The sequence below is a fragment of the Marmota monax genome, unplaced genomic scaffold, assembly GCF_021218885.2.
Source record: "Marmota monax isolate L192 unplaced genomic scaffold, Marmota_monax_Labrador192_F-V1.1 WCK01_AAM20220418_F8-fsc00138, whole genome shotgun sequence".
Taxonomy (NCBI): domain Eukaryota; kingdom Metazoa; phylum Chordata; class Mammalia; order Rodentia; family Sciuridae; genus Marmota; species Marmota monax.
Window position 1 is genome coordinate 3,921,982 of NW_026692763.1, and position 25,764 is coordinate 3,947,745.

The 25,764-nt window shown below is 52.8% G+C and overlaps 2 protein-coding genes across 6 annotated transcripts in view; one reads left to right on the forward strand and one right to left on the reverse strand.

Moving 5' to 3' along the window:
• Positions 1-802: 802 nt before the first annotated feature.
• Hic1 (HIC ZBTB transcriptional repressor 1) overlaps positions 803-25,764 on the forward strand; it is a 51,882-nt gene continuing 26,920 nt past the window's right edge. For 2 of the 3 annotated variants that reach the window (XR_009226976.1, XR_009226979.1), the window contains exon 1: positions 803-954. Coding sequence is in view for 1 of the 3 variants with exons in the window: in XM_046446950.2 (XP_046302906.1) it covers positions 2,443-4,596 (2,154 nt within the window). In the remaining 2 variants the exon portion in view is untranslated. Of the gene's footprint in view, positions 955-2,422; positions 5,458-25,764 lie in introns of those variants that run through there. The other variant, XM_046446950.2, reaches the window with a different exon arrangement.
• Positions 5,598-25,764, reverse strand: part of Smg6 (SMG6 nonsense mediated mRNA decay factor) — a 228,841-nt gene continuing 208,674 nt past the window's right edge. For all 3 annotated transcript variants that reach the window (XM_046446944.2, XM_058580081.1, XM_046446945.2), the window contains 5 exons: positions 24,214-24,360; positions 14,064-14,217; positions 10,864-11,075; positions 10,507-10,588; positions 5,598-7,376 (listed from right to left, as the gene is read on the reverse strand). In XM_046446944.2, coding sequence (XP_046302900.1) covers positions 7,246-7,376; positions 10,507-10,588; positions 10,864-11,075; positions 14,064-14,217; positions 24,214-24,360 — 726 coding nt within the window. In that variant the 3' untranslated portion in view covers positions 5,598-7,245. The remainder of the gene's footprint in view (positions 7,377-10,506; positions 10,589-10,863; positions 11,076-14,063; positions 14,218-24,213; positions 24,361-25,764) is intronic.

A 25,764-nucleotide genomic window follows, 5' to 3' on the forward strand; every position in this document is an offset into this window, starting at 1 on the left:
CTTGTCTTGTTTCTCTCCGGTTGGAGAAAAGCCAGTCACTCGGGGGTCCTTCAGAATGCCTTACAGAGGGAATCTGGGCGCTGGGCACTGTCCAGCCACTTCCAATCAATTATCCTGGAGTTTCTCCAGAGACCCTCAACTTCAGGGTAGGCTATTATGGGAACACCTCTGCCCAGATTCACGGGAGTTCCACCTGGCAGCCCTTGGAGTATCACAGACAGCTGGGACTCCAGGAGCGGGCGTGGGTGTCTGTGTAAACATGTGTGCCAGCGAGTGTCACTACCTGGTAGGGTCTGGGGGCAAATGGGTTTATGCTGTGCATACCTAATACATATGACAGAGCGAGTGTGGGCGTGTTGGGGAGTAGGTCCAAGGGGACGGTCGCCTCCAGGAATGTCTAAGGGGAGTCGCCCGAGATCAGCTACCTTTGTCTCGCCTAGGATTTCCATAATCTCCATCTTGTTACCTACTGTCACCATCTATTGTTATCAGAATTCCTCCTTGAGGGCAAGACTTCCTAATTGAAGCTATGTTCTTAGAAAAATGTACGCAGAAGGGCTTAGCTCAAAATCCAAAGGTTTATGGACTTGCATTCGGGACTTGGAGTCCAGGTGGACACATCTGGAAGAATGAACCTGCACATAGGTCTCCTGCCCAGCTGGGCATCTGCGAGTCTCCAGCCCAGGTGCGCCAGAGAGGTTTCTATGGTCCAGCGCAGAGTCCCACACTGCCGCGAGGTGGCGCCATAGCCGCAGCAGCGCCTGCCGGCCCCAACCGTTCCAGATAAGAGTGTGCGGAAAGCGCGGCGGGGCTGAGACGCGACCAGGACGCGGGGAGGACGGACCAGCAGGACAGACCGACCGGGGGCCCGGCGGGCGGAGGGCAGCACAGCGCAGCCACGTCCCCCCTGGATCCGCCGGCAGCCGGGCCCGGGGCTTCCGACATGCCCCCCAGGTGGGTCCTGGCGCTGGGGACCGGGAGGGACAAGGGACCAGGGACAGCCCGGTCCTCGCGCGCTGGCCGCCTCAGGCGCATCCTCTGGCGCGGGCGCCCCATCGCGATTGACGGCTGGCGTTCAAGGCTCCGAGTGTCTCCCTAAGAGGGCTCAGGACCGCTGGGCCGCTGCTCCGCGCCGGGTTCACCGCGGGGTCAGCGGCCCGAGGCCGGCTCTGCCCGCACATGGGCTGAAGAGGCAAGGGGAAGGGAAGGGGAGCTGGCGGGCGGGGCTGGCAGGGGCGCTGCCCTGGCACAGCTCGGCGCCTGGCAGCGGGGCGGGTGGGGCGCAGGCTAGGAGCTGCCACCGCCGCGGGGAGGAAAGACCAGCCAGGCTGTGGCTGCAGGTAACGGACTGCGAGGCCCTGCGGGCCAGGCGGGGAATGGGGTCGGGCGGGCGGGCTGGAGGGCAGGGGAACTCAGGGCTTGGTTCAGGCCCCGCAGCCGCCTGGCAGCTGGAGTTGGGGGCCGTGAGGCAAGGCTGGGAGTGGAGAGACTGGGGCTGGCGCGCTCCTCCCGCCCTGTCTGAAGTTGGGAAACTTTTCCCCAAGTTTGGGACGGCCGAGTTCCGGGGAAGAAGGGGCCGAGGGGAGCTGGGGAGGAAGGCGCCGGGTCCGCTAATGTACAGCTGAGGCCGAGGCCGGGGCCGGAACGCGGGTGGGGCGCAGGCCGAGGTCAGGGCAGCAGCCGGCTGCTCGCCGTGCCCGCCCGGGGCGCTGCCCCCTCCCTCCCCTGGGAGCTGCGTGGCTCCCCCCTCCCCCCCACCTGCTTCCTGCCTCAGCCTCCTGCCCCGATATAACGCCCTCCCCGCGCCGGGGCCCGGCCTTCGCGCTCTGCCCGCCACGGCAGCCGCTGCCTCCGCTCCCCGCGCCGCTGCCCCGGCCCCAAACAAGGGCCTGACAGCCCCTGATCAGGGCGGCGCCGGTGGGCACCGCGCTCGCGTCCTTCGTATCACCTCTTCCAATTGGGGCAACTTCTCCCGAGGCGGGAGGTGTTTCCTATTCGGTTCCCTTTATCCCCACTTGGGCAAACTTCTCGGCCCTGAATGACTTTTCCTGAAGCGGACATTTTACTTAAATCGGGTAACTGTCTCCGGAAAGGGTCACTTCGCCTGAACAGTTTTCTCCTTGGAAGTCCCCAGCACCTAACCCGTGTGACCAGCAGCGTCTGGGCCTGGGGCTCACAGGCCAGCCTGGCCTCTTCTCCATCCGCAGGCGTTCTCCTCCTGCTCGTTACTCTGCTTCGGGCCCGCCGGCCTAGGCTTCCATTCCAGGAGGCCGCTGAACCTCCTCCACCAGTGCCCAGGCCGCGGTGCTCGATGCCCCTGCTCAGCTGAAGGGAAGGGGAAGTGGAGGGGAGGAGTGCCGGTCTTGGTACAGGAGGCGAGGGCGCTGCGCGGCTCTTACCCAGCTGGTGTGTGTCCCCGCAGGAGAGTGTGCTGGGCAGACGATGCTGGACACGATGGAGGCGCCCGGCCACTCGAGGCAGCTGTTGCTGCAGCTCAACAACCAGCGCACCAAGGGCTTCTTGTGCGACGTGATCATCGTGGTGCAGAACGCCCTCTTCCGCGCGCACAAGAACGTGCTGGCGGCCAGCAGCGCCTACCTCAAGTCCCTGGTGGTGCATGACAACCTGCTAAACCTGGACCATGACATGGTGAGCCCGGCAGTATTTCGCCTGGTTCTGGACTTCATTTACACCGGTCGCCTGGCTGACGGTGCAGAGGCTGCGGCGGCAGCGGCCGTGGCCCCGGGGGCCGAGCCGAGCCTGGGCGCTGTGCTGGCTGCCGCCAGCTACCTGCAAATCCCTGACCTCGTGGCGCTGTGTAAGAAGCGCCTCAAGCGCCACGGCAAGTACTGCCACCTGCGGGGAGGCGGCAGTGGCGGCGGCGGCTATGCGCCCTACGGGAGGCCGGGCCGGGGCCTGAGGGCGGCCACGCCGGTCATCCAAGCCTGCTACTCGTCCCCGGCAGGGCCTCCGCCGCCGCCTTCCTCTGAGCCGCCGTCGGGCCCCGAGGCAGCGGTCAACACTCACTGCGCGGAGCTGTACGCTTCGGGCCCGGGCCCAGCCACCGCACTCTGTATCCCAGAGCGCCGCTGTTCCCCGCTCTGCGGCCTGGATCTGTCCAAGAAGAGCCCACCGGGCTCTGCGGCTTCTGAGCGGCCACTGAGTGAACGTGAGCTGCCTCCGCGTCCGGACAGCCCTCCCAGCGCCGGCCCCGCCACCTACAAGGAGCCACCACTCACCCTGCCGCCGCTGCCGCCGCTGCCGCCGCTGCCCTTCCAGAAGCTGGAAGAGGCCATACCGCCTCCGGACCCGTTCCGTGGGAGCGGTGGCAGCCCCGGACCCGAGCACCCCGGCCGCCCCGACGGGCCCAGCCTCCTCTACCGCTGGATGAAGCACGAGCCGGGCCTGGGTAGCTACGGCGACGAGCTGGGCAGGGAGCGCGGTTCTCCAAGCGAACGCTGCGAGGAGCGCGGCGGGGACGTGGCAGCCTCGCCCGGGGGCCCCCCGATCGGCCTGGTGCCGCCGCCGCGCTACCCGGGCAGCCTGGACGGGCCCGGCGCGGGAGGTGACGGCGACGACTACAAGAGCAGCAGCGAGGAGACTGGCAGCAGCGAGGATCCCAGCCCACCTGGAGGCCACCTCGAAGGCTACCCATGCCCGCACCTGGCTTATGGAGAGCCAGAAAGCTTTGGTGACAACCTGTACGTGTGCATCCCGTGCGGCAAGGGCTTCCCCAGCTCAGAGCAGCTGAATGCGCACGTGGAAGCTCACGTGGAGGAGGAGGAGGCGCTGTATGGCAGGGCTGAGGCGGCTGAGGTGGCTGCTGGGGCAGCCGGCTTAGGGCCCCCTTTTGGCGGCGGTGGGGACAAGGTCGCTGGGGCTCCAGGTGGCCTGGGAGAGCTGCTGCGGCCGTACAGATGCGCGTCCTGCGACAAGAGCTACAAGGATCCAGCCACGTTGCGGCAGCACGAGAAGACGCACTGGCTGACCCGGCCCTATCCATGCACCATCTGTGGGAAGAAGTTCACCCAGCGGGGGACCATGACGCGCCACATGCGCAGCCACCTGGGCCTCAAGCCCTTTGCATGCGACGCGTGCGGCATGCGCTTCACACGCCAGTACCGCCTCACAGAGCACATGCGCATCCACTCCGGCGAGAAGCCCTATGAGTGTCAGGTGTGCGGTGGCAAGTTCGCACAGCAACGCAACCTCATCAGTCATATGAAGATGCACGCTGTTGGTGGAGCGGCCGGCGCTGCCGGCGCGCTTGCAGGCCTAGGGGGGATACCGGGCGTCCCTGGCCCCGACGGCAAGGGCAAACTCGACTTCCCAGAAGGCGTCTTTGCTGTGGCTCGCCTCACGGCTGAGCAGCTGAGCTTGAAGCAGCAGGACAAGGCAGCTGCGGCCGAGCTGCTGGCGCAGACCACGCACTTCCTGCACGACCCCAAGGTGGCGCTCGAGAGCCTCTACCCGCTGGCCAAATTCACCGCGGAGCTGGGCCTTAGTCCCGACAAGGCGGCGGAGGTGCTGAGCCAGGGCGCTCACCTGGCTGCTGGACCCGACGGCAGGACCATCGACCGTTTCTCCCCGACCTAGCGCGCCCCTTGCTGGCCCGCCTTCGCCTTGCCGTTGCTTCACGGCCCGGCCCGTACCCCTGAGGAGAAGCGCGGCACACCGTGCCTGGGACGACTAGTAGCAGCGGCGTCGTCGCCTCAGTGGCGGCCCCACCTCTTTGCGGCCTCACCTGGCCTCACTGCTTTGTGCCTTAGCTGGGGGTGGGGATGGGGGAAAACCCCAGGATGGGGTGGGATGGGGGAAGGGAGATTTATATTTTTGATATCAGCTTTGACCAAAGGAGACCCCGGCCTCTCCCTGCCTCTTTCTGTGGTTCTTTGGCCCCCTCCCCTGGCTCCGTGCTGCTCTTTGGGGGAGGGGTGTCACTGTTGGGGCGCTCCCAGCCCTACCTCCGGCCCTTGCGACCACACCCATTCTCACTGTGAATCTCCCCGCTGGGGTCGGAGTATCGAGCAGAGTTGTGGAGAGGGGAGGGGACTGAGCCAGCCGGAGGGTCCCGGCCTTCTGCTCCTGCCCGCCCGGGACTGATAATGTGAAGTTCCTCATTTTGCACAAGTGGCACTAGCCCCAGGGCCAACCCTTTCCTCTCCAACCACCAAGGTGAGGAGTTATGGAGCCAGGGCCAAGACAGCCCTGGCTTGCCTCATCTCCCACTCCCACGGTGTCCCCTACCCTTCCCTGGGGCCCCGGATCATATTTATTGCATGCTCCCCGGGTTGCCCCCCCATCCTGAGCCCAGCCTGGGCTGGGCTGGAAAGCCGTCTCCTTAGCTCCCTCCTCCTATTTTGTATATTTCCTACCTTGTACACAGGCTCTTTCAGAGCCGCTTCCATTTTCTATACTCGAACCAAACAGCAATAAAGCAGTAACCAAGGTTCCCAATCCTGCTGCTGTCTTCTGCCCCTGCACGTGGACATGGGTGGGCTGCACCAGGGTGGTGGAAGAGCCGCATACATACAGGTATACAAGCTCGGCTCTGCCTCCCCTCCCCAATCCCAGAAAGACATCAGCAAAAGATCAGACATGTTTCATAACTAAAAATTTATTAAGGAAACAAAACCAGTGCTGCAAATGGGACAGAAAGAAGAGATGGGTCTCCCACCCACCCAGTCATTGGACTCAGTCAGGGAGAGGATCTTAAAGGAGAGGCTGGGGACCCTATAACCCAAAGAGCCCAGTCTTCTGAGTTGAGGGTCTGGGGAACTTAGACCCCCCCACACTACTGGCTTTGGCTCTGCTGCAGAGCCCCCACTTTCAGGCATTATTTTGGGCCTTTGGGAAGGCATAACTCCCATCCTTTGGGCAGGCTATACCTGGTCAGTGGGTTGTTGGGGGATTCCCCCACTGGTCCCATCAAGATTCACCCCTGCCTTCCTTAAGTCCTCTTTATCTCTACCCTTGGTTTGGAGGAACCGGATAGAGGACGCCTCCAGTGTGAGGTTGTGAACATGGGTACCAGGTAACTGGGCAAGAAAAAACTCAAAGGCTAAAGGGCCCCTGTGTCAGTTCTTCTGGGGAGTGGGGGGGCAAAGCCAGAAACAGTGAACATGCCAGGTGAGGAAAAGCCCCTCCGGGCACTAGACTGCTCTACCCACAGGCTGGGCTATACCAGCCTCAAAGCTTCTCAGCACAGGGGTTTGGGAAGGAAAGACAGGTGGAAAGTTTTATTAGATTCCTGACTGACATAGGTAGCAGAGGAGGAAAATTCAGAGTGATAACTTCCACAACAAGAACTGAGCTGAGGAAGTTGGAGGGCTGGGGAGGGTGAAAGGAACCAACTAGAAAGGGAAGCAGGTGAGAGGATATTCTGGAGGGAGGGCAGGCAGGAGGGGGATGGTAAGAGTTGAGGAAATTTCCCACAGAGGGGTTCCAGCAAAAGGCAGGCTGATGGGGGAGAGGAAACAGGTAAAGGCCACCCAGGAAGCATGGGCCTGAGACCAGATTCCTTTCCCTCTAGACCCATGATCATCCAAGGGAAACCAAGGGGCAGAGTGCAAGGGACCCATTGATGTGGGTGGGAAAAGGAGTAACAAGATGGGAAAGTAACAGCAGGATGGGTATGGGTGTTTGGGTGCGGTTAGAAGAGGTGGGGGGCATAGGGCTGCTGTTAGGGACATAGTGTCCAGAACCTAACTTGGGTCCGTGGGGGATCCAGGCCTCAGGGAGATGGAGAGACACCCTGGGCACTCTTGTCACCATAGCCAAAGCCTCTTGGATACATCCAAGACAAAGGTTCTGCAGAATAAAGGGGCCCGTGATTTCACCTGCTTCTGATGGAAACTGTAAAATCTCTACCCCATCACCACTGGAGAAAGGTGGCGAGTCCTTGGGGTGAGCTGGCCTTCCCCCAGCCCAGGAATGAGATGGGAGGGAGAAAGGCTGAGAGAATTGGCGGCCTATCTGGCTTGCCCACCTGTTGTTGCTGTAGCCAGCCACTTCCCTGCTAAATCCTGGCAGCCCAGGAGGGTCCCAGCAGCTTCCGCCCGACCCTTGGGAGGGGCTCTGTGAGGAGCAGCTCCCTCACAGCACGGCCACGGCGTGGGTTGGAAGAGGATGGTTTATTGTCTGGGTGGATTGGTGGCTCAGGCACGTGGGCATCTTCCGTGCTACACTGGCGCCTGGTGGCCTCTCAGGAACGGTTCCATGGGGGTGGGCCCTGGCATGGCCCCCTCAGCCCACCTGGGCCCATGTGAGGAAGGCTGGGATGTCCCGCACAGGCACATTCCTCGTCAGTGCCTTTACACGCAGGTTCCGGTCATCAGTCAGCAACACCACCTCCCGCAGGAGGCGGATTGGCTCCTCTGTTGGCACAGAAGGCAGAAGGGCTTCACTGAGGAGAGGTGGCAGAGATAATTGCCTTGAAGGGGAATGTGGGACTAGAGGGGACAACACCAGCCTTTTCTTGGCCTTTCCATAAGTCCTTTCCTTCACCCAGACTCTCGGTCCAGGGTGTCCTTCCCCTACAGTTTAGAAAGGACAGGGATGGACCAGGGCTGCTCTTCTGCTTTGGACTCCCATCTCCCACACAGGACTTTGTTCTGCCTTGTGTCTGAGAGTTGCCCAAACCTGTTGGCCTCCACAGACTTGTCTTCCAGAACTCTGAACTGAAGAAGCAGTTTCACTCCTGACTGCATGGCTGGCCCTGGACTCACAATACCACTCTCTTTTTTGCACATCTCCTTCCAAGGCCAAGGCTTGAAACATCCAGATATAGAAAAGCAAAGATACACAGAAGCCAAATGCATGGCTCCTAGGTATGGTGAGAGGCTAGCTAAACAGAGCTCTGAGAAGGTGGGCAAGGGTCCCTAGAACAGTTGTGTCAAGGGGTCCTGTGGCTGTAGCCAACTGGTTTTCTTCTATTAAATTAATCCATGTATATGAAACAGTATAGAAGAGCAGAGAGTCAGGATTGTCTTCTCAGCTCTCTGTCTCATACCTAAGGGGTAGTTCTTTGTTTCTTTCCACATTTCTTAAAGCACATTTACAAGTACTTATACGTGTATGTGCGTGTGTGTGTCCTACAACAATGTTAATCATACTAGTCATACTTACTTTATTTGAACTTTATATACTTTAAAGATCTTTCATATCAGCATAGATAGCTGCCTTTCTTTTTAGAAGAGTTTTTAATCCTGCCATTACCTCTCTTCTCCTCTCTAACTTTTAAAGTACTGGAGAAAACTTAAAGCAGGGCCACTCACTCATACAAGTGATACCCTCCCCCTGGCATGCCCATTCAGGCAGCAAGTCCACTTCTCAGTTCCAGGCTGGGCATTTCCTGGAGGAGGTCCTGTAGACAGCGAAGCTCAGGAAATGTCCTGCAGTGCTCGCTGCTGCGTGGGCTGGGGGACTGCTAAGATCCATGCCTGACCTGAGAAGTTTCAAGCTTGCCAGCTCCAGGCAGGGAGGCTAAGAACTGGCTTTCAGCCTCAGGAGTTGTTTGGGGGATGAGGGAGGGAGAATCCTGTGGGGTTGATGGTGGAGAGGAGGAGAGGAGGAAGGAAGGTGTGATGGAGGCACAGGGCTGTGATGGGCAGAGGGAGAAGGTGGTGGCCATGGGTAATGGGAGACCCCTTCCATTGCTTAGGTGGGGACTGGCACCCTGGGGTATGTAAGTATGGGGAGGGTGGTGGTAGAGTGTGGTGCTACATGGGGCTCCCAGCTGGCTGGCTGGAGCCCCATGCTTCCTGCCCTGGGCCTCAGACCAGGAGAGTCCCAGGCCAACCAAGGCCCAGCATTGCTGGCAGGGGTCTGCAGGGGTTTCTGTGGATACTTTGAGACAGTTTTAACAATAAACATCCTCTGTTTTGACACTGGTAACTTCACTTTGTTAGAAACCAGAGACTGTCATCTTGTCAGGCCCCATCCGCCATAATCCACATGATTTTAAAATTCAACATCGTTTACACATAAACATTTGGTGACGGTTTCTCTGTGAATCTGACAAGTTAATCTGCTAAGAATTCACACTGACAAATGGGGTTTGATTACACCAGCCGTTGCTGATGTAATTGTGATAGGGGCGGTCCCCAAGATGGCAATGAGTTCCTGAAGGCTGCTTAGGGTGAGGTAGGGGGGTGGAGAGACTAGTGGGGCTCAAGCCAAAATGCAAGTATGCTACGAAACAAACAGCTCTGAGTTTGAGCAGTGTAGGAGCCAAAAAGGCCTTCAGCAATCCTGCCTACTTCTCCCTGAGAAAGGACCCTTCTAGGAAGCTGCACTGTGGCAGAGCACAAGCTCCTCTGTTAGGCTTGGCAGGATTTCTTTTTATCACTTGAACATTCCAGATCTGTCCCTAAGGGACAGTACATGCAAACCATGTGACAGGGCCCCTCTGAGGAATTGCAGTTGTGGACTCATGATCAGTCCTTGGTGGAAGGAGTAGGCGAGTAACCGCTTTAGGAGTAACTGCTAAAGAGCCTAAAAGCCAGGGCTGGGGGAACCAACAGAGGAGAGAGAAGGGCGACAAAGATGGAAAGAAAATGACAAGAATATATATATATATATATATATATATATATATATATATATGGAGGGGGAGAGAGAGAGAGAGAGAGAGAGAGAGAAACCAAATTGCGAGAGCCACCAACTCTGTAGATGACACTGAGCTAGGAGGTTCTAGGAATTCTTTCAAGAGGAAGAAGAAAGTCTAGAACTAGAAGCAGAAAACCCTTGAGTGTCACTGATCCCGTGGGGCTGTGCAGGAAAAAGTTGAGGGTTGAGGCAGATGTTTACGCACTTGGAAGAGAACCCTAGGTCCTCTGGCCCAAAGATGAGACTGTGTTCACCAAAATATTCTTTAAAAGCTAAGCTGTGGGCTCAGCCCTCAAACTTTCACTTGCCTCCAACTCTAGCTGGCCTGAAAAATGCTACAGCTTGTGGCCATGGAGGCCAGAAAGAAAATCCCACTCCTTGCTAGGGAAGTGCCCTCTGCCCCAGCCCTGATATAAACACTCAGGATGCACTGAAAAGGGTAGGAAGGTGAGTATCACTAAGAAAAGGGAGCATGCCCACTAAGGGCCATGCACCTCAAAACTGTAGAGGTCTGTCCTCAGAAGACCACAGCCAGAATAAGCTATGCTGAATCATGAAGACATTCTTGATGTCCCAGAGAACTCACTGAGGAAGGACCCAAGAAAGGAAATGGATGAAGACTGAGTGGGAAAGTTCACTGCATAGAGCTGGACTTCCTAGGCTAGGCTCATCTCTAGTTTGTCCAGGATCCACCTGATTTATCCCCTGGGGGTGGGGAGGGTATGACTGGGAGGCCTGACCTCAGGGAGGGAAGCAAATGGGCTGACCTTAGGTTTGCATAGGTCCTGCTTAGACTTCCCAGGCCGGGGCTTGCAGCGGGTCCTTAGAGGGCTGGGAACGGGTAGGATGAGGTAAGGCAGGGAAATGGATGATCCCGAGGCAGAGGCCAAGCTGTACCTTTGCTGGTGGGCATGAAGTCCTTGGCTTTGTCTTTGCAGTAGTGGAGGCAGCAGGAAAGGATCAGGTCATCGTTGTTACCCTGGAGGAAGACAGTGTGAGAAGCACTACTGGGCAGGAGGGGGCGCCATGCAGAAGAGGCATAGGTGTGTTTCCAGGGCTACATCCTAGGGTCCTTCCCCTGCATGCTCTGGCCCTGCTTAGCTGGCTGAGTGATCTAGGAGACAAGGGACTCCCCACTCCTAGGCCTCTATGGCAGCTGCCCAGGTTGGCAGGCCTTCCTTTAGTCCCTCCTTTCTGGATCCCCTGTTCTGACAATGGGCTGTGGGACTTTCCCTTCCTACTGGGGGGTCTCACCAGCTGGCCAGTGATGTCTTCACTGCGGAAGGCGATGGATTCAAGTTCATTGCCTCGGCTGGTCAGGGCCCGTAGGCAAGAGTCCCGGCTCTCAAATCGTCGCTCGAGAAACTCAATGGACTTCCGGGCCTTTTCTTGCACCACACGAGCATAACCGCCAGCCCGGTGATCTGTCTCCTGCCCCTTGGCCAGGCCATCCAACTCATTGATCACTGATGAGACAAAGCCCAAATGGTATCAACCCTAGCAATCCTGTCGTTTTCATCCTCCGTTTATTCACTTTCTCAGCCAGCCCCTTCAGATCACAGAAGCTACCTTTCCCAGAGGAGTCTTCCAGTGAAATTAGGGTAGGAGAGGAGCTTGTGGGGAAAGATAGGTCCTAGACAGTCACAGTGCCCTATCCCCTTTCTACTTCTTCTCTTGGGGTCTCCACCTTCTTTCTGGGAGGAACATAGGAGGGATTTTCTGGAACTGCTGTCTTCAGAGGAACAAACCTGGCCCCTCTATTGCATTTTTTAATTATAGCATCAAATTAGAAGGTTTCTCAGGAGACATGAGAGTCTCAGCAGCTAAAGGGAAAGTGAGACATTCTGCTTGGGCTACTTGATCCCCAACCACTACAGTTCCAAGAGGGGTAAAACTATGGCTCATCCATCTGGCAGAGAACAGGGAAATCACCATGGTAGTCCCACTTCCTAGGGCCCTGGTATTCCTCAAAACCATTCGCTTGGCACAGTACCTCCTTGATACTATATGTGTGTATGTGTGAGTATGTGTGTGTACATAGTGTGTGTTTGCCTGCCTTCCTATGTGTCTGGGACATGGCTTCATTTTCTGGTGAAGATTCTTTCCAAAATTCCAGCCAAAAGCCTGAGGTCAAGTGGGAAATATGCACTCCTTGGGGGCTCCGGGAGAGTTTGGGGTCTGAGGCCTCTTCTTAGTACAATGATTCATGGCTTGGGGAGTCGGCATGAGCATACTGTTCCATGGTGAGCCTGGCACTCATTGTCTGAGTATTCGGAGACACTTTCTGGAAAGGTCCCATGTGGGAGAGTGAAAACACACACAAACACACACACACACACACACACACACACGATGCCCAGGCTTTTAACAACCTGAGGCTGTAGTGTTCACATAATGCATAGCTGAGGCTAGGGAGTAGTGGTGGATGGGGGTGTATGGTACAGCAACAGAACATCAAACAGGAAAAACTGGTATTCTATCCCAAAATCTGCTTTCCTGCTTCCAAACTAAACAGGCTTCAAAGGAGAAGCTTGTTTGTGCTTCTGCACCAGGCGGGACTTCTCAATGCTGGGGTCAGGCCTAAGGAGCACAGAGCAGGTTAAAGAGCACAAGAAACAAGCAGGGAAAGTTGTCGGCTTAACCCTTTGCTGCTCTGGGCATTAGGGCAGGGGTCCAGCAAGGAAAGCATGGGTGAATAGGAGCCCTCCTCCTGCATCCCTGAGTGCAGGGACTATTGAGCTGAAGCAGGTTCACAAAAGCTAGTCAGTGTGGCTACAACAGAGCTGTCAGTTCTCAGCACCCTGGGGCTCATCTACTGTGTTCTACATGTATCCTCCAGGTTTTCTTGTTTGTTCCCTCCCTGCCAAGCCTGGATTTCTCCATTAAACCATAAACTCCTCAAGGCCAAGGGCTAAAGCTCTGTCCTTCACGGAATCTCTCAGAAACAAGGAGACTGAGCACATAGCAGGGACATAATTGGTGCTGGTGACTAAGAAACTTGCTAGTCTGGGAAGGCATCTGAAGTACCTTGTGGGTCTTAAGAGGGCTCCTAAGATGTCAGCAAGATCTCTTGGTTGTGCCATTTCCTGACCATCTAGCAGACAAGTGACCAATTCACTTTCTTTCCCATGATAACCTCCTGGGTAGGAAAGTATAGAGATATACTCTGAAAGACAGCCTGCCCCAGGACCCAGTGAGGGAGATGAGAAGCCCAGGACAAGGTGATGGTCTTTCTGCTCTGCCTTACTGACAGAAGTTGCTCTTCTTTTGAAGTAAAGAAAACCTCTTGGGTCTGAGGGCCTGGGTTTAAGAGTTTCTCTGGCCAGGCCACATGGGGAGGGGGAAGGAAGACAGGGAGGGTGGAGGCAGGGAGGAGGGCTGCATCAGTGCCAACATTCTCAGGTGGTGCTAACGTGTTTCCCACAACCCCCCAGGGTTCTACAGGCTCTGCAGGGGCGGATGTTTCCTGCCCTTTGTTTCCACCCCCATCTGGCACTAAGACACTTGGGACTGGGAGGGAAGGCCCAATGGAACATCTTGGCATGGATGTCAGAGGTGGCTTGGCAGGCAGACTGCCAGTCTGGTGGCTTTTCCAGAGGACATGGCTCCCAAACTTGCTCCAAGTGGCTGCTGAGAAGGGGGACATTAAAAATCCTGGGCTTTGCAATCATTTCCTCAGACCCTCTGCCACCAAAGTAGAGCCATCAGCTATATCAGCTACATTCAGTAGGAGCCCAAAGCCCACCATAAGGCTGACCCACGACAGACCACCAAGAACTAGGGGTGCCCAGACAGTCCCCTGAGGAAGGCAGCTCAGCTGGGCTCGTCTGGCCAGAGGGAGGAAAAGCAAGCTTGATGGGTCCTGAGATGCTGACCCCACACCCATGACCAGACAGCAGTAAGTGCCCAAGTGGTAGGAATCCACAGGCATGAGCCAAGGGCTTGCTCTGGAGGACTCCCGTCGGCCTGGCCTTAGAGTGACACTGGCCAGAAGAATGCTACCTCGAACCAACAGAATGATCATGAAAAGCTACAAGACAATCAGACCAAAGGCATCTAACCACTTCAAAATCCTCCCGGCCTCCCTGCCAGACCACCCAGCAGCACTGCCGTTATCTGCCAGGGCTGAGTGTTTACCAATAACGGGAACCAGCTTTGCTGTTTTACTGCAAGCTTTATAAGGATAAAAACAAGGGCTGGGCTCATGCAGCCACTGGTTGCTGGGACACAGGAGTCCATTTGCTCAAGCAGTTTAAGCCATGGATCAGCCATAATAATTTGAACTGCTTTGATTATTAAACAATTTTCCTTGCCCCACACATTCTCTACCTCCCTGTAAATCCTGTGTTACACATGCACAGCGGGGCTCCGCCTGCCTGGTCCTGGGCACGGGGCATTTGTGGAAGGAGCTGCTGTGCACATGCAAGGCTGCTCTGCCCTCCCACCCGGCTCACCGATGAGGGGCACCACCAGGATGTACTTCCTGCTCTCCAGCAGCCGCGCCAAACTGGCCAGGTGGTCAATGAAGCCGTTGGTGTCTGGTACGAGGAACAAGGGTCTGATCTCCAGCTCCATCTGCCTCATCTGACTCTGGTCCTCCAGGACAGCCTAAAAGGACATAGAATAGTGAGGGAGCCAGAGAGTGAGCAGGAGAGCTGGTGGGTAGGCCAGGACCCTGACTCAATGGTGTGTCAGCATCCTGCCCCTGTGCACCTCTTCCCCTCCGTCTATCAGGCCTAAGAGACGGAACCAAGGGCTGAGCATGAGAATGCAACCAAAATCAAAAGAGACTAAACAGCCCAGGGGATGGGACATCACTAAACCCTGCCTAGGACCAAAAGAGGACCCTGATGGTACTCTGAAAGTAGGACCCTGGGCTAACAATCAAGAAGGGAGTTGGGTTCTTTGGGTATAAAAGGGGTTTCACAGATATTATTCAGGTAGCATATACAAGTGTACTTCTCAATCCAGACATTTAGAAATATCCAGAACAGAATTCCATATTTCAGTTCACTTCACTGTGTACTTATAAAAAACTCACCAAAAAATCCAATGAAATTAAACTCAAAACCTATACAAAAACAGCAGGACTAAGGTGATCACTAATAATCAGTCTCCCACAGCAGGAGTCCATGCAGTGAAATGAAGTAAGACCAGACTCACATGTGTGCAAAGAGCAATACCCAGACTGATCACAACTGCCACTACCTTCCCCTTGCCTTGCCCGTTTCCTAAATGTTGTTTGTTTTTTTTCCCTTTCCACCACAATCCTGTATAAGGGATACTATCACTAACTTCATGTTTCTTTAAATTGACTTTAAGTCAAAGTCACTTTTTTTGCTTAGCCTCTTGTGCAGCATAACAAGCACATCCTATCCAGGATATAAAGATTTGACAGCCTAGTCATATATTTACTGGACACATGTGCAGCTGAACTGCCATGATAAAAAGTTGAAGAGTCTTCCCCAGCATCACTGAAAAAACTGAATTCACGTGGCACCAATAGTCTGAGTACCACCTCTCACTCCTTGGAGAGCCTAGGGCTTGTCTGTTTTATAGGCTTTTGCATCTCTCAGAGAAGCTCCATCTCTCAGGGAAGCAAAAGCCCAATGTTCTCAAGTCTGGCAGTCTTAAATGTGTGGCAGTGGCCCGTGGAGACAGGCTCTAGGTATATCTGTCACTACAGAACATGGTCATCATTGTGTTACTTCCTCTTCTGGGGATCATGGCCAGAAAGTGAACTGATCTGCTGGCATTGGCCCAGACAGCACGCTCCCTGTGTAGGGAGCCCGCAGGCACCAACACAAATCTGGCAGGGCAGGCAAGCAGGTCTCAGCCTCCTTACGCCCTCTCATGGCCTTCTGCCACACAGCAACTTCAGCACACAAGCACCAGGCAGGGGGAGTGGATGTGCGTGCCAACTGGGATGGGGCCCACAATGCTAGGCCTGGCCACTAACAGTCAGTGAGAAGGCTGCTCAGGGTTCACTGACAGTGACAGTAAAACCGAAAGGGCATACCTTCAAATGATGGGGGTGGTTTCTCTGTGACCTACCAGGGACCTCTCCCTATGAGTAAGTTGTTGCTGCCACTGCCACCACAGCTGGTGGAAGGTACAGGCCACAGGGTACTGGCAGCATGAGAAATGCAGCCAAGAGGCCCAGGCTGCTGAAGTCTTCCACCAATCTCACCTCATGAGGGGAAGTACCACTGCTGCCAACCACCTTCCCAGGGGTCCTGGATCACTGCCCCTCCCCAGAAGGCTGTCATTGACAGGGTAACCCAAGTCCACCAATTTTGACTTGGGAATTTTATAAGAACATGAAATGGTCCCAATTCAGGTTCAGTGACCAACTTGTGATTCCTCTTCATGCAACATGTGATTCTTCTTCCTGGTACTCTAGGCCCCAAATCTCTTGTCTTCCTGGGTGAGGGAACAGAACAAGCACTGCCACATGGCTCAGGAGGATGGGGGATACCAGCACCTGTGACAGAGGCCCAGGTCCTAACTGAGAATGGCATCTCAGTTTTCTTGCCTTGAGAAATGACACTTCAGCCCTGGTTTGGCTCCAGCAAGGAAGTGGAACTGGCTGCCATTTTTCACCCTCTGTAAACAGTGAGCTCCTAAGACTTATATCATCCTACTTCTATGCTGGCAGTAGGCAGAAGGGCCTTTAAGTCAGGTGGCCAAGAGGGCGGGGGGCAGAGTGAGCCTACTAGGATCCTGATGACTGGAAGAAGCAAAATCTAGAAGCAAGGTCCAGGGAAGCTAACTTCCCTGGGTTCGTAGAGCTCTGGTTGGTGGCCAGAAAGGTGAACTGAATTTAGCCTCTTAGGGTGGTGGCAGCCTTGTTGATTCCTGGGGATGGGGCAGGGCCAAGCTGTATGTGGGTGGTCCAAGCTGGGCTGCCCTCATCCGGTCCCAGGGACGCCCGCAGACAACTTCCCTTAACCTGGCTCTGCCTAGTGAGTCACCACACAACTGCTTCCTGTTCCCCACATGCCCTCATAGAGTCCTAGGAGATTAGACAAGGCTGCTGTCTCTTTTCCTGGGGTACCAGTGGGTCTTGGAGTGGGCAGGCTTAGACCTCTTAAAAAGAATGGAAGGCCAAAGAGGGCTCAGGAGTCCACAGGCACTCTTCTATGGGTGTCTGTTTCCGGTCCTTTCTGAGTGGCTGTGTGTGTGTGTGTGTGTGTGTGTTTAGCATTTGCCCTCCCAACTTTTCCAGATTTTACCCGTCAGATTCCTGGCAGCTGTGCACGGCGCCTGTGCCGGCCGTCACGTCCCATTCTGATCTCTGGGTCGCACGGTGAGAGAAGGACACAGGATGCGCAGGGAGTGAAAAAGTGATGTCGGTGGGGAGGGTGCCAAGTCCCCACTCACAGTCATGGGACACTTGGGGAGAAGAGGGAAGCATGCTGCTGTGGAGTTCAGAGGCCGGTAGTGAGATTTATTTTTGTTTGTATGAGTAAAAAGCTGCAGAAGCCTCTGGTGGGGGTGAGGGGGGCACAATTGGAATGTTGGGATTCAGACAAACTGGTCCTGGCCTTGAGTCAAGTGTGCCGACCCGGAAGGAGAGTTCCATAAGAACCCTTCTGAATGTAGTGAAGCTTGGGCCATGCTGGTCCTTGGACAGTACGCTAAGAAGCTGAGAAAAATGCAGGCACTCCAAATCAGACTGGCAGCAAATGAGATTTGTGGTAATAAGAACACTCATATAAAGTGTGTAAGAGAAAAAATAACAATTCTGTTTCTGGAAGGTGCTAAGTAATTGATGTTCTCTAAAGTATGAGAGCTTCCAGGAGCAAGGAGGCAGAGAACTGGGCAAGAGAGAATACACAATAATGCCTAAAGAGGAAGCTAATGGGCTTAGGTCTCCAGATAGGGCTCTTTTACAGGTTAAGTTCCTTCTTCTATACAGAAGATTTTATAATGCTGACCCACTGAAAATTGAGACACTGAGAATTACAAATAAAAGCAATGCAATCAGCTGACATGGAAGTTATGGAACCCAGAGAACTCAGATCATGAAGTAGGGCTAGACCAGGAAAAGGCCTTCTTGTGTCTTCCTTTGGCTTAGGAGCTCCACAGGAGTGTGTTGCTTCATGCATCCTTGGGTCCCTCTGTCCAGAGAAACATCTTCACCAGAAAATAAAGGTTTATAACACAGCAAGTTTCTGTGTTCACCTTGTATTGAAAGTACTTAGCTAAGTGCCTGATACGTGTATTAGCAATTCAACAAATATCAATTTCCTTTCTTCTTGCCCAACTCTCTTTCACTTTGTATGTATCCAGGAGGGTAACTATCTGAGGAAACCACTAGAAAACAAAACTGGGGAAGGGGAAGAGTGGGACACAGGACTACTAATTTCTTTTCTGACTCACACACAGTAGCCACGTGCAGTGGTAAGCTACTCCAGAGGCTGAGGTGTGAGGATGGCTTGAACCTTGAAGTCTGGGGCCAGCTGGGCGATATAATGAGATTCTTTTTCTTAAAAAACAACAACAACAACAAAAAAAAAAACAAAACAAAAATTCATAGTACAATTGAATTGTACTATGGATTGAACCTAGGATGGTCTACAACTGAGCTGCAACACGAGATTTTTTTTGGAGACATTAAATTATCCAGGCTGGTTTTGAACTTGTGATCCCCCTGCCTCTGCCTCTGCCTCTGCCTAAGTCACTGGGATGACAGGTGTGTGTCACCATGCCCAGTGTCATGACTGATTTTTAAAAATTTATTTGTATTTTTTTGTGGTACTGTGGACTGAACCCAGAGTCTTGTGCATGCTAAGCAAGTGCTCTCCCACTGAGTTACATCCCTAGTCCAGCAATTTTTATTTTTTTATTTTATTTTTAAAAAATTTCTTCTTTTTTTATAGTTGTATATGGACACAATACCTTCATTTTATTTGCTTTTATTTTTATGTGGTGCCAGGGATCGAACCCAGGGCCTCACGCATGCTAGGCAAGTGCTCTGCCACTGAGCCACAACCCCGGCCCCAGATATTTGAGATAGGGTTTTACTATGCTGCCCAGGCTGAGCTTCACTTCTTGATCTTCCTGCCTCAGTTATCTGAGTAAGTGAGATTACAGATGTGTACCACTATGCCTGGCAATACTAATGATTTTTAAAAACTGTGGATGTAAATGAGAAATGAAAGCAAGCAAGCAAGCAAACAAACAAAAAACCAAAAAGAAAAAAACCTCAACAATTCCAATAGGAATAGTTCGTGAGATAACCATTGTCAATAACCAAAGGGAGTAGTTAATGCTTTGGATATAGAAAGCAGGTAGAGCTTCCCCTGGGAGCAATAGGGTTATCGTCTTCTTTTGGGGTATTTTGCTAATGGGAAAACTGCTCCTTAGGTTTCCTTTTCTGGATGTCCCAAAGTACCACAGCTTAACACATACTTACTTGCCTTATTTTAAAAATTATGACATTTTCAGGTTGTTTTATGAGGACTGATTGTATTTGCAAACTAGACTGTAAAGCGCTTCAGGAGAAATGTTTACTTTTCTTATAGTTTCTTTTTTCTTGTCTTTTTTTTTTTTTTAGTTGTAGATAAACACCATACCTTTATTTTATTTATTTATGTTTATGTGGTGCTAAGGATGGAACCCAGTGCCTCACACGTGCTAGGCAAGTGCTCTACCACTGAGCCACAACCCAGCCCTGTAGTTTCTTCTACAACAGAAATATAGCAAACAGAAATAGTATAAAGCTTGATGTATCATAGGAGCTCAATGACCTAACCCACACAGTCTTAGAGCTGAAGAGTTCTTTAAAGATAAACTTATCACATTTTAATGGATAACTCTTTTTCTGAAAAAGATGAAGAAGTTTGTCCTTTCCTAAGGAGCGAGAGTGGTAGAGCTAAGCATGATAACTCTCGGCTTGCTCAAAGTAGCAGTCTAAGGTTGTTTCAGTCAATGGCCAGACCATTCTGTGGGAGGGCGGGACACTGGGGATGCTGCTGGAACCAGTGAGGTGGGAGCAGTTGGAGCAAACTGGAGGCCCAGCACCATATTGTGCGGAGAAGCTGGAGTGGGCTTGGGCGGTGCCCAGCTCCGCAGTCTGATGTGCTTTCCTGCCCTGGCGTGAACGTGCCCCTGGCCTGGTAGTGTGCTGGCTCCACCCTGCCTCCGACAGCTAGGAGCCAGGGCTGAGTGTCTGCCTTCCGCTAGCTTCCATACAGGTGTGGGGGGGGCTCTGTGCATACCCCATTGTTCCATAATGGCCCCCCCAGCTGGCTGGCAGTGTGAATGGACTGTGGCTATATTTAGAGTGAAACTCCTGGGGCCACCACAAAGGAGTGACCGCATCTTCAGGAGGGTGGGTGGGCGGGAAGGGGACAGGAGAGCAAAGTTATTTTCAGAACACATGTCACTGCTGGCTACAGAGCAAGACTGTGGCCATAATGCAAAGGGAAACAATAGCTGTGGCCAGAGGAAGAGCCTGTTATGTTTCAGGTGGGATGTTTGCAACTGCTCAGGAAGCCTGACCCCGCCCGACAGCAGCACAAATCACAGCACTGCCTCATGGAGGCAGGGAGGAGGCAGGGGATTCACAGGGCCAGTATGAGGTGCCAAGAGGCCACGCCTCATGCCTGGAGGAGGATTTTCAGTGACTGTTTGGCCCTGGGGGCCTGGTTCGGAATGAAACACTTCTGACCAATTTCCCAGACAAACCATGCACCCTGCTCTGGTCTCTGGACACCTCCCAAGAATGGCAAAGGGAATGAGAAGAACTCAGGTGGGAAGCATCAAGGTGGGCAGGATGAACCTAATGTAAAGAGCTGTCTCAGGCAAAAAGGCAAAGCCTGGACTGAGTCACAGAGTGTGGCCTCAAAGCTCCTGGTGGGCGGACTGGCGCCCCCAGCATCCAGGGGCCTACTTTGGTGCTACAGCTCCAGCTGCACAGGCCCCAAGAGCTCCCCACACCCCTTTTCTGACCTCCAGTCGGCCCCACTCACCAGCCTCTGTGCAACGCCGGAAGCAGGGAGGGATAGGCTGCGGAGGGAGGCCAGGCCTCACCTCCCCCAGCCCCACAGATGAGCTGAGGCCCAGGGGTCTAGGTGGGAGCAGGGAAGTGGGGGGTGTGGCTGTGGACCCAGATCTCACTTGGACTTTATAGCCATCCTGGGGGCCGGGGGGATTTTGTTCAACCCCATCTTCATATCCCCTTCCCCAAACATGTGTGGTTCCTGTTTTGCTGCATCTGTAAAAGGCGCTGGGAGTTGGGGACTTGCCTTACACCTCTCGGTTAACACCCTGGAGACTGATGGAGTTCAGAGTAGTGTAATTTACAGCCCATCTCTCCGATCTTAATTCACTCGATGCTCCTTTCTTCCTTATTGTATTAGTGTGACCCAGGTACCTGCCAACAATAATGGCCTCTCTAGCTAGGAGCCTCTCCCCCACTCCCAGGACAATTTATACCTTTTCCTTGGGATTTTCCCCCCTTAAATTAAACAAAAAGAGGAAAAATAGAGAAGGTTAACATGGGTTTGGAGTGCTGAAGCCCCGTGGTTCTGGGCAGGGAGCCAATGGCCCGAGGGCACACACATGTGCGTGCTCTCCCAGAAGGGCCTTCACCGGCCCTGTTTTACAGCCACCTCGGCACAGACTCCAGGGTTCACGCATATGGCCAGACAGATGTGTCTGGCTTACGTTCAAGGCTGGAAAATGAAGAATTATGGAAGTGAAGGGCCCCGGGCATTAAAGGGGGGGGAAGGGAAAGGGGGAATTTTTCCTCTGCTGAGAAATCCTCCTGTGGCTGAGAGGCTGGAGAAGGAGGTTGACAGGAGGCAGGGCCGCCAGCAGTGGTGCATGTGGGGCCTGTTCTTAAAGGGGCCACATCAGCTCACACTTTGCACACCCATAGCAGGCCTTGAAGATTGGGGACCGAGTAGCCTCTCCTGCAGGAGGTGGTGGGGAGAACAGGCCTCCTGGACAAAGCCATCCAGCAGCATTGCAAGTGAGGTCTTGTTAGACCTCCAATTATTCTAGTACTGCTTGTTGAGGGTGAAGCCAATCTGGACATGGTGTTCAGTAGATCACAGCAGCCATGTGCTTCTACATCCTCCTGTATTTCTCTCTCTCTCTCTCTCTTTTGCAATACTCGGGGTTGAACGCAGGGGCGCTCTACCACTGAGCTACATCCCCACCCCTTTTAATTTTTTGAGACAGGGCCTCGCTGAGTAGATGAGACTATCCTTATGAGGTAAGTGTATTTCTCTTTTTAACAATAGTGGCTCACACATCAAATCACCTGTTTATAAAGACTGACTTTTCTACTACATGGTATGATCTGGAATGTTATGTTTTCAGTCACTTCTGTGTCCCCCAGCCACCAGCATAGCCAATGCTCAATGCCATTTACTAAACTGAGCTGAAGACATGGTCCCCGATTCCAAGGAGCTCACAGTACAGTGAGGGAGACAAGTCCAGAAACAATTGTAATATGAGACATGATAATAATTCCCACGAGTGAAGTATAAATCCATGCTACAGGAACACAGGACAGAGAGAGATGAATTCTTCCTGGGGGAAATCGGGAAAGGCCTCACTGGGCAGATAGATGGTGTTTGAAGGAAGATAGAGGAATTAAAGGAGGAATAGAATTCCAACAGGTAATGGGAAATGTACAGTAGAAAAAGGGTACTCTGGTTTGAAGGATAACATCAACCAAAACCCAAGAAAGTAGGAAAGGGCAGAGTATATCTAGGGACAGTGAGAGGAGAGGGAGGTCAATGTCACTGTCCAGGCAAGAGAGTTTTAGTGACTGGACAGGTACTTCACACAAACTGTCATTCATTCTGAGGACTCGTAGCAACTCTTGAGAGGTAGATGCTGTACCACTTTCATTTTATAGATAAGGAAACAGGTTCAGAGAAGTTAACTACTTTGCCCAATGTTATATGGCTAATAATGGCTTATGGGGATGTGGCACTGGGAGAAGAGTTGGGAAAAACAGATTTGGAACAAATTAGAAAGCCTTGAATGTCGTAGGAAGGAATTAAGACTCTATTTTACTGGCCACACTAATGATTCTTGAGGGGTGGGGGTAAGCTTTTGTGGAAAAGAGAATGATTCACAGGAGGCAGTGGGGTGAAACAAGAGCCTGTTCGTCAGACTGTGTACTACACAACTCTAGGAGGGGCTTTTCACAGACTGTGGCAATGTAGGGGTCTTGATTGCTACAGTCCAAGCAAGTCCCTCAATTATGACAGCACTGGCAATGGGAATAGGGAGAAGAGGAAGAAGTAAATGAGTGAAAGGACAGGATTTGATAAGACACTGGACAGGAAGGGTACAAAGCCAGGGTGGAGTGAGATGATGCTTTCCCTGCTATCATCTATAAAGTCATCTATGAGTATTTGCCAAACACCAATTCAGCTTCCTGAGACTAGCCACACCACCACAGATGTCTGGTAGAGGTATTGAACAGTTGATTCTGATGGGAGCAGGGACATGAATATAACTCAAGAAGGATGGAGCCTAACTGCTATTCATTTCCCTTCCTGGGGCAGGATGAACAGTCTAAGAGCAGACAAAGTGACTACTTGCATGTTATTTGTGGTAAGCACTTTAGGTGTAGTGTCTCATGTAGGCTTCACAGCAACACCAAGAGGTAGGTGCCATTACTACTTTCACTTTGAACATGAGAAAACAGACTCTGAGAAGTAAAATAATTTGCCTGAAGTGACAAGGCTAGTTAAATGATGGAGCCTGAATTGTAGTTAGGTTTGCCTGACCACCCAGGGGAGAGGCAGTTGAAGAGAAGGCTGAAAACAAATATCCTTAGAGAGGTAAGGCAGAGTGGCTTAATGCTTCTCCATGCATGCAACTTGTTTTTTTTTTTTTTTAAGATGTAGTTGGACATTTATTTATTTATTTTTATACTGTGCTAAGGATCAAACCTATGCCTTGCACGTACTAGGTGAATGCCCTACAGCTGAGTCACAACCTCAGCCCCACAACTTGTTTTTAAAGAGGGAGCATGACTGGCTTTTTCCTATCTGCCCTAAACCCTAGACAAGGAGAAGTGGGTACACAGTGCAAGGGGACAGACCTGGGAAAGCCATAGAGAAAAACTTGCTCAAGTGAAGGTTTGGGTCCCTGAGAGGGCTGACAGTGGGGAAGTCCCTGCATGAAGATTAGGTAGTTTCTAGAGGGTGCAGAGAGTTCTTCCATTACGCTGCGAACTCAGATTGTAGTCTGTGACTGTGGCAACCTCTCCCAAGAAATGGTGCTCTCCATGAGTATCTGGGTTTGGTGCAAAGGAACTCCAAAGCTCTGAAACTCCATGAAAGATCCTGTATGTTTGGGGTCACTGACAGAGCCTCATAGAGCGGGGTGGAAGGGAGTGCTTATCAGATTCTCTGAGAAGACCCTGCTTCTGCCTTGAGTGAGACTCCAGCCACTAGGCATGCTATCATAATGTAGTGGTAGAGTAAGACAACAGGAGGTAGAGGTGGATACACAGTAAGACCATTCCAGGATATAGGTTTGCGTGTCCCTATATCCTGCTCATATCTCTACTCAGGCCCTTTATAGTCACCATCCTAGGAACCACCATCCCCAGGTAGGCCCCACCTGGATCTTTTCTTGACGACGTTGCTGCTCAGCTATCTTCCTGGCTAGAGCCAGCTTCTTGGCTCGAAGTTCCCTGATGTCATCCTCGCCCCCACTGCCTTCGGCCTCTGAATCTTCCTCAAAGTCTTCAATCACCACGTCTTCCTCCTTTGGGTGGTGGGGCAGACCAGGGGAAAGAAGAGAAAGAAGAGAAGATTAGGTAGTTTCTAGGGGGAAAGAAGAGAATATGAGTCCACAACACTTACTGGATTCCCCGTCACTACTGCCATCCCCCACCCCATGCTGACCAGGATGATTCCTTATCAAGAGACCCATCATGTGTGCTTCCCTTGCTTGGGAAAAGGGGGATTTAGAGAAGCTATTGCAATTCCACTCAAACTGCTTCCTTTACACTCTAGGGTTCTTTCCTTACATAGGTATCCCAGTCACAATTACACATATACACTTCCATGTTTGTACTCACACTCATAAGGGCACATCTTAGGCCTAATTTTTATTTTGAAAATCACAAATGATTTAAGGGGTAAATGATAGAGAAAGCTAAATTGCCCACTTTAAATCTAATTCATACTAGTGACTGCATAGGAATCGACTTGGGTTAATAGCTGGGAGTTGGGCGAGGAAGCTCCATTGCCTCAGACAGTATCAGGAGTAAATGCTGTAGCTCAGCAGACCTTGCCCTGGTTTCTTTTTAAGACCACAGTCTGGTGGTGTGGGGACCTCTGGGGCCTTTTACAGGAATGCACATGACAAGGCCTTGCTCAGCTGCCCTCCAGGACTTGAGCAGGGCAGAAGGTAGCTGGCTAACTTAAAGAGCCTCCTGCCAGACTTCCCCAGGGATGGCAACTCCCTGCTTTCGACCTCAGCACTCAGCAGTCATTGCTCCCCGGGTGGTCCCGGCTCTATTCCTCCCTCTCTCACTTTTGGCCTTGGTCAGTAGAGAACATGCAGCTGCCCAAAAGAGCTTCCTTTGAGGGTCAGGGTTAGCAGGGGTAGAGGGTGAGTGATTCAATAAATCTGACAATGGTAATGCTAGTAACTGCATCGACAGCTACCATTTGCTCAGTGCTTCTTACTGGCCAGGTACTGGGATAAGCATTTTTTATGCATTGACTCATTTAATCCTTACAATGGCCTGTGAAATAGAAGTGATTAACATCCCTATTTTATAAATGAACAAACCAAAGTTTAGAGTTAAACAACCTACTCAAGATCACACAGGTAGCACGTGGCAAAGCTGGGATTCAATCCCAAGAGAAAAAAACAAAACCAAAAAACCAACAAGCAAAAAAACTCAAGTGAGCTTGGCTCCAAAGTCTGTGCTTGTACTACTCATAATGAGCAATCCAAAGGGCTGGGGGGCTGGCCCAAATCCAGCCCTTAGTGGCTCAGCTGTGTCAGGCCTGGCCCTCTTCAGTACAGACTGCTCTCTCCTCTCCTCTAACTGGGATTCTCTTGACAGAAGGTGGTTATAAAGCATGTGGGTGGTTAGGTGATGGGGGAGCAGGGTCTGGGAAGATGCGTGACTTGGTAGCATCCTTAAGGAACTAG